This window comes from Chrysochloris asiatica, unplaced genomic scaffold (assembly GCF_000296735.1).
Source record: "Chrysochloris asiatica unplaced genomic scaffold, ChrAsi1.0 scaffold00042, whole genome shotgun sequence".
Classification (NCBI taxonomy): domain Eukaryota; kingdom Metazoa; phylum Chordata; class Mammalia; order Afrosoricida; family Chrysochloridae; genus Chrysochloris; species Chrysochloris asiatica.
Genome location: NW_006408560.1, coordinates 7,865,363 through 7,874,012, shown reverse-complemented (window position 1 = coordinate 7,874,012; position 8,650 = coordinate 7,865,363). Strand labels below are relative to the sequence as shown.

Here is an 8,650-nt window from a genome sequence, read left to right as displayed (position 1 = left end):
TATATGTCCTAGATGGCAGTTATACAATTCAACAAAATTTTATAAAATTAAAGACTTTGAGCTTGATATTACATGAAGAAATGTCTGAAAGCAAGTTGTCTGACAACAGACTACCCTCCTGTACGATTTTACAGAATTCAGGCAGAGGAAAGTTTGTATCTCAGGACCAAATTATTTCCTAACCCCATGAGCCTCTTCTAGGCCACTTTCCAGCATTGTGAAAGCACAGCCTGGAGGATTTGGGTTTTATATACACTGCTCCCACATAAACAAGTTTTCTTTCCCTTTAAGTTTTTTAAAACTCAATTTCAGTTTCTTAAACTGGTCTCTGAGCTATGACACACAATGGATGTAAATTTGCCAGGCAATCACACAAATTTATTTTCAGCGAAATTAACTTATGATCATTGGGAGTGCCTTATCTTTGGCAGTGATTTTCCTTTATTTTCTCCAAAGCTGGCTTCCACCCTCAACCCCAATTAGTTTTTTTTTTAAATAACAGATATACATTAGAAATCTAATGCAAATTTTCAGGTCACTTGATGGTACAATTCTTAAAAGGCTCTGGATGTATTCTACATTAGAAATGTTATCTTAAAATATTTTGATAGAAAGTCAGTTATTTGAACGAATCCGCAACATACAGTATTCTTTTACCACTATTCTTGCAGTAATGATGTGAGCTGAGTAATTCAATCTTTATTCTTTTGGCCCTTCAAAAAGTGTCCCTTAAATTTGGCTCTGAATCTTCCAGTTGCATAGAGAGTTTTCCTGAGCCTCAGCATCATACTCTGCTATAGATGGACAGTCTTAGTTTTTATACTGTTTGTCCTCGGTATTTCATTTTTTTTTAAGTGGAAAAGATAGACATAGTACATTGTGGCCCTTGCATGTTAAGATGAAACCGTTTCCATAGAAATACCAGTATGCGGCTCCATGGTCTCTGGCGCCCCAGTCATTGTGGTCCCTCTCCCGTCTACCTCCCGCTCGGTGACTTCTACAGCATCTACCTCAGCCACCTCTTCAACCATGGTGATATCAACTCCATTGGGTTGTTGTCGGGCCATGGCCTCCAGCTTGAGACGGTACTGTTCTGCCTCTTGTTCTTTCTTTAGGAGCTGGTGTCGGTATTCCTGAGCTCTTCGATTGGCTTCCTGAAGCTGCTGCTGTAATAGCGCTCTTTCACTGCCTTCCTGTAAAAGGAAATCATGTCACCTCCAGGTAACAATTCTTGATCCTAGATTATCCAGTGAGTAGACAAAAAAAAGGGTTCAGGCCATAACAGCTAGGGCTTTTGATTCTTTCCCTTCTCTTCTCTCTACTACTGTTACAAATATTACCTTACTTTCCTTCATATTGTCTGTCATCTCTTCTATCCTTGGTTTCTTAGTCAGTGGCAACTTCTCTGCTTCTTCTTTCTCTTCCTCTTCAATTATAGTCTCCTCTGCAACCTGACCAGCAGGTACAGTTAAAACTACAAACCAAAGGAAATCAATCAGAGGCAATGAATTTATAGTAGAACAGAGATTTTGTTTTCAGTTGTATATATATATATATGAAAAATGTTAGCACCAATAGGTACAAGATGGCCCTGAAGAGAGAAACATAAAGGAATAGAGAGGCACTAAACAGGCTTCAAAAAAAAGGGTATTTGACTTACAGGTTGGGAAACTTACAGGTAAGTCTTGTATCTGAGGTTTTTATATATATATATATATAAATGTTTGACTCTGGTCAGCAGTTATGACCACTTAGCCTTATTTACTCTGCAGGAGGAATTTGTCTGAAGAAGGTCTGGAGACTTTATATAAAATTTTCGAGAAGCCTCTAGTTAAAATAGTTTGCCATTCACTGTACCCAATTGTTTCTGTTTTGAGAATGAGAGAAGGGTCAACACAAACATATGAACACAACACTTATAAGATGTACTATACAGCTATCAGAATGGCTAATATAAAAAATGATAATGCCAAATGCTACGGACAGTATGAAGAAATTGGATTATATATTACTAGTGAGAATGTAAAATGGTACAATATTTCCAAACTGGAAAATAGTTTGGCAGTTTCTTACAAAACTAAACACATGTTTAATATATAATTTAGGAACTGCATTCTTGAGCATTTATCCCAGTAAAATGAAAATCTCTATTTACATAAAATCCTATACATGACTATTCATAGCAGCTTTATTAGTAACAGCCCCAAACTGGAAACCACTTAAATGTCCTTCAATGGCTAAACAAATCAGTACAGCTATGCCTTAGAATAATAATCAACAACAAAAAGGAATGAACTATTGGTACAACAAATTCATTGGCTCTAAAGGAAATTATTAAAAAAAATTTTAAAGTCAGCCTGAAAAGACTAATACAGAAGATTTCACTTATATACCATTCTTTCAATGACAAAAATACAAAAAGGAGGACAGATTAGTGGCGTCCACGGGTGAGGAATGGGGTGGGGAGGAAGGTGGCACTTGTGATCCTTATGACAAACTATTCTTCACTTCTGTCTTCACTCTGATGGTATACACACAGGTCTATATATACAAAGGGGGCTTCAAAAGGTTTGTGGAAAGGTAGAAGTTTTTTAACAAAAACAGGGAAGTAGTTAATCTTACATTCCAGGAACAGAGGACCCTGGGACCATCAAGGGAGAAGAGCACAAGTGGAATGTGGGACTATATCCAGAGAAGCAGCGATACCAGAGATGGAGGCAGAGATGGGGATATGGAGGAAGGGAGCAGCTGAGGACTCTAGACTCATGGCAAGAAAAAGACTGAGTGCTGGTGGCCACGAGGCAGGCTTGCAGAATGTGCCCTTTGGTTGTTTAAATTATATTCCTGAGCGTTTTTTGTGTAACCCAACACCCACCAAAAAAACAAAACAGAGGAAACAGAAGCAAATACTGTTGTATGATGATGCATGGAGGAGACTGTAATCATGGCAATGAAACGATGCTGTTAAACCGATGTTCTTCCATGTCAACTATCACTCAAGTCACAATAAAAACTTAAAAAAAAAAAAGTTTGTGGAAAAATGGAATGAACGAAAAGATAATGGAATTTTCCCATGAACTTTTTGAAGGCCTCCTCATATTAAGTCACAATGAACTAGATGTGTACACACACAAACATACACACACAAGGAAGCACAAGTAAAATTAGAAAAATCTCAATTGGGCTGATAGTTGTGTCAATGTCAATTTCTTAGTCATGATCTTATTCTGCAGCTATGCAAAATGTTGGATTCCTGGAGTGGCACTGTAAATTAAGCACTGAACTGTAAGGTTGGCGGTTCAAACCAATCACTTCTTAGAAACGTTTTGTGGTCATTATGAGTTGGAACTTAACAAATACAAAATGTTATATGGTGCACAATATATGATAAGCAGTGGACTGTGAACCACATGGTCCATGGTTTGAGCCTACCAGTTACTCCTTGAGAGAAAGATAAGGCTTTCTGCTCCCATCAAGTCTTAAAGCCCAGAAATTCTATACAGGGGTTGCTGTGAGTAGGAACCGATTCCATAGCACTTAATAAAAACAACAATGCAAAATATTATCACTGGAGAAAAATGGGTGAAGTGGGTATATGGAATGTTGTTGTTAGGTGCCGTTGAGTTGGTTCCGACTCATAGCGACCCTATGTACTACAGAACAAAACACTGCCCAGTCCTGCGCCATCCTCACAAATGTTGTTACCCTTGAGCCCACTGCCGATACTGTTGTGCCAATCCATTTCACTGGAGAACTTCCTTTTTTCACTGACCCTACACTTTACCATCTGACGTCAGCAATGATATCCCTAGTTCAACCTTCTCTTCTGAATCCATTTTGAATTTCTGGCAGTTCTCTGTTGATGTACCTGCAACTATTTTTGAAGTGTCTTTAGCAAAATCTTATTAGCATTTGATATTAATGATACTGCTCGATTTCCACATTCTGTTGGGTCACCTCTCTTTGGAATGGGCACAAATATGGTTGGTCAGGTAGGTGTCTTCCAAATTTCTTGGCATAGATGAGTGAGCACCTCCAGAGCTGCATCAATTTGTTGAGAGATTTCAATTTGTATTCCATCAATTCCCAGAGCCTTGTTTTTCACTAATGCCTTCAGTGCAGCTTGGACTTCTTCCTTCAATACCATTGGTTCTTGATCATTCACTATCTCTTGAAATCATTGAACATCACTCATTTCTGGTATCCTGACTCTGTGTATTCCTTCTCCTTCTTTTGATGCTTTCTAAATCATGCGATATTTTGCATATGCTGTTGTTAAGTGTCATGGAGTGAGTTCCAACTCATAGTAACCCTGCACAGGGGTTTCAAGAAGCAGCTGGTGGGTTTGAACCACCGACTTTGTGCTTCCTGTCCAGTGCTTCCTGCAGTGCTACACCAGGAGTCCTATTTGCCCATAGAATTCTTCAATACTGCCACCCGAGGCTTGAATTTTTCCTTCAGTTCTTTCAGCTTGAGAAATGCTAAGCATGTTCTTTCCTTTTGGTTTTCTAATTCCAGGTCTTTGCATATTTCATTTTCATACTTACTTGACTTTGTTTTCTTGAGCTGCCCTTTGAAATTTCTGTTCACTTCTTTTACTTCCTCATTTCTTCCATTCACTTTAGCTTCCTTATGCTGAGAGCAAGTTTTAGAGTCTGACATCCATTTTGGTCTTTTCTTTCTTTCCTGTCTTTTTAATGACCTTTTGCTTTCCTCCTATATGATTTTCTTGATGTCATCCCACAGCTCTTTTGGTCTTTGGTCTTTAGTGTCTAATGCATCAAATCTGTTCTTCACATGAAATCTAAAATTCAGGTGGGATTTGTTCAAGGTCATATTTTGGCTCTCATGGACTTGTTTTTATTTTCTTGAGCTTCAGTTTGAATTTGCGTATGAACAATTGATGGTCTGTTCAATAGACTGACCTTGGCCTTGTTCTGGCTGATGATAGGGAGTTTTTCCACCATCTCTTTCCACAGATATAGTCAATATGATTTCTGTGTATTTAATCTGGTGAGGTCCATGTGCATTTGTTATGTGCCGTGGAGTCAGTTCTGACTCATAGAGACCCTGAACAGGGTTTCTGAGGCTGTAAATCTTTATGGGAGCAGAAAGCCTCATCTTTCTCCCGCAGGACAGCTGATAGTTTCGAACTGCTGACCCTGAGATTAACAGCCCAATTTGTAACCACTATGCTACCAGAGTTCATAGTCACCTTTTATACTGCTTAATTTTACAAAAGGCATTTGCAATGAATGGTGGTGATGGTTGTATGCCACTGAGTCAGTTCTGACTCACAGCGACCCTGCATAGGGTGTTTCTGAGGAGAGGCTGGTGAGTTTGAATTGCTGACTTTGAGGTTCAAACCGACTTTGTGGTCCAGAGCTTTATACTGCAGCACCACACCTGGACTATCTGCATTATTTCTCAAAATTGTATATGAATCTATAATTAGTTCGAAATAAAAGGCTGAAAATATATATTTAGGTTTCAGGATACATTATGGTTTTTTTAACAGAAAAATTTATCTAGTTATTTGGTTCAACTGATTTAAAACTTAGTCTATATTCATTAAGTACTCATCTATTGGTGAAAGTGCAGAGCAGCTTAGATACATATTGAGTAAAGATGGGAGTTTAGTCTGGAATTTAAAGTTTGCTGTAGATAATTCATGAAATCAGTTTTTCTTTTTTTACTTGGTTATCACATGTTTTGTAAAAGTAGTTCATCTAGGCAAAAGCTCAAATTCTATTCTTTTTCTCAGTTCTCATTTGTTTCCATTATAAGCAAACTCTTTCACCTACACAGTGAGCCCTCTAAAGCTTAAAATGATAATCATGTTCACAAAAATATCAGTAGTATATTTCTAAATTTTACTATTAAGAATTTATGATACCAAAGCTTGGATTATAAAATTTTAATTTCTATCGCCTTTTCCACACCGCAGATATTCATCTCCTCAAATCATCTTAAAATTATAAAACCCTAATAATCATTTTACCAAACCAAAATTTTGGCTACACAAAGAAAGGTAACTGTATCAATCTTTTCAACCTCAAATATTTTTTTAAGGAATCGTTACGTTTCTTTTTTAAAAGTGTTTAGTAATTTTATTTTTCTACTTTTTCTTAGTTTGTTTTTATGAATGTGATAAATTATCTCCATACTTACACTTTTAAAAATAATATATCAACACAGTTAAAAAGTCAAAAGCGCTAAGCGTGTTCAGTGAAGTTTCCTAGCCATCCCCACCTATCCTTCTTAGAAGTATTATCAGTGTAATCCGTGTCTTCTTTCAGAGACAGTCTAAGTCTATGTAGTACATGACACATACTGCCCTGTATCTTGCTGTTACTTAAAAATATGATTAAAAAAATGTTTACTGTATTGATATAGAGTATTCCATTGTATAGGTATACTACAATTTATCCATTTCCCTACTGCTTTACATGTAGATTCTTTATCTTTAGCTATTATAAAAATTACAGTACAACTACTGTAAAAAAGTAACTTGGTATATATATGTCATTTTTCTGTGTGAGTATAAATTCCTAGAAAGAAAATTGTTAGCCTAAGGGCATGTACATTTTTAATACTGATAGATATTGCCAATTTACTTTGTAAAGGTTGCATAAATTTATACTCTCATCAATGATATAAAAGCGTGCCTAGTTCCCAACAACTTGACAACAGTCTATTTATAATGGTATCTCAGTGTAATATTTATTTGCATTTCTCTTGGTATGGACAAAGTAGACTGAACATATTTTCAAATTTGTAAGAGTCTACAGCACTTTGTTTTCTGTGGCCTATTGGTTTCTATTACTTACTTATTATTTTACCAGATTATTGGTTTTCACTCTCAAATTTCATATATATGAGGGAGAGTAACCTTGCCAGACTGGTTTCTTTTTCTTTTTCAGAGCTTCTTTACTCCATTTTGCAGCTGGTTATTTTCCCGCTCTCATTATTTGCCTTACTGCCTCCGTTCAGGTAAATGTTTAAGTGTCTAGTATATTTAATAAAAAATTGTCTAAATGGGATACTCACCTTGCTGCCCATCTTGCATAGTTACAATAAATGGCTGGCCAATGCCTCCAGCAGGGATTGCAGTTTGGAGATTACCCAGAGGGACTCCATCAGTCACTATGGTGATGACCCTTTGGCCTCCACTCCCCACCACTTGCTGGATTGATGAGTTAATAGAATTTCCTTCTAAGATTTCCTCTGAATTGGCTAGAGATAACAAAAGAAAATTTTAAATTTCAGCTTTCAAAAAGAAAACATGAACGCAGCAATTTTAGCCTTTATGAAACTGACAACATTCAGGACCAGAAGAAAATTTGAAGAAAAGTATTAGATTCAACAGTTCACAAAGGCAAGCACTTGTGAACACTGCTAAATCAGAGGAGAAAACAAAACAAGGACAACATTAGAATAGTATTTCATAAAACGTCCTTGCTGTTGTTAAGTGCCGTTGAGTCGGTTCCAACCCATTGCGACCCTGTATAGAATATTAATAGCTTGCACTAAAAATGGATTTCTATGTACAAATGAGCCTTCAAATCCTGTTTTAAGTATGCTTAAACTGGTTGGTTTGTTTTATAGGAAGTATCAGAGACCTTATAGGCGAATGAGCATTGTAATTCTCCAATGAAGGACAGAGATGTTGAATTTCACAAACATTATTGGATCTTAAAACTTGCTTTTCAGGGAGGATCTTTAAAGTCTAAATAAATCTGAGGAACTTAACAGAAAACCTGAAAACTATTAATGTTGTTAAGTTGGTTCCAACTCATAGTGACCCTGTATAGGGTTTCAAAGGCTACTACTTTACAGAAGCAGAAAGCCTCATCTTTCTCCCTCAAAGCAGCTGGTGGATTCTAATTGCTGACCCTGCAGTTAACAGCCCAAGGCGTAACACACTATGCCACCAGGGCTCTTTAAACACTATAAATTACAGTGGCTCTATTTCTAACAGAAAATTATCACATTTAATAGTGAATTAATAAAATAATCTATCAGGTAGTCACAGCATTGAAGAAGTTTAACAGGCAAAAGTAGCAGATAGCTTCTCCCATCTAATAGATCAACTATAATATATTTTTAAACTTTTTAATATGAATTGAGTGAAGGACCAGCAATAATATTAAAAACTATTTATTATGTGCCAGGTACCTTTCTAAGAGCTTTATATGTATTAAATTGAATTAAGATTTTCAGTTTGGCTAGTCAATACATAAATATCTCAATAAACTAAGCAATATTAGGAGACAGAGAAGCCCTGGTGGTTCCGTGGTTAAGAACTTAGCCAGTAACCAAGAGACTGATGGCTTGAACCCACTAGCCACTTTGAATCTGTAAGGATTTATAGCCTTGGAAACCCTATGGGCCAGTTCTATTCTGTTCTTACAGGGTAACTATGAGTCAGAATCAACTCTCTGACAACAGTTATTAGGGGAAACAGCTCCTGCCACTATGGAATTTCTCTAAAGAGTAGGTAAAACTTTGCTATAAGTGGGATATGGACTACCTGTACCAAACACAGTCAGGTAGATCAATGGAAATAGAGCATTCACACCAGGAAATATCAGAGCTGAAAGGATCTTGATAGAATACCTAATGAACTGTTTTGTTAGATAGAGATGAA

General features: G+C 36.7%; 1 protein-coding gene across 3 annotated transcripts in view; it reads right to left on the bottom strand.

Annotated features, from left to right (window-relative positions):
- Positions 1-374: 374 nt before the first annotated feature.
- Positions 375-8,650, bottom strand: part of GABPB2 (GA binding protein transcription factor, beta subunit 2) — a 30,161-nt gene continuing 21,885 nt past the window's right edge. For 2 of the 3 annotated variants that reach the window (XM_006861395.1, XM_006861396.1), the window contains exons 6-8: positions 7,051-7,227; positions 1,341-1,474; positions 894-1,193 (exon numbers count right to left, since the gene is read on the bottom strand). In XM_006861395.1, the coding sequence (XP_006861457.1) occupies positions 894-1,193; positions 1,341-1,474; positions 7,051-7,227 (611 nt within the window). Of the gene's footprint in view, positions 1,194-1,340; positions 1,475-7,050; positions 7,237-8,650 lie in introns of all 3 variants that reach the window. The other variant, XM_006861394.1, reaches the window with a different exon arrangement.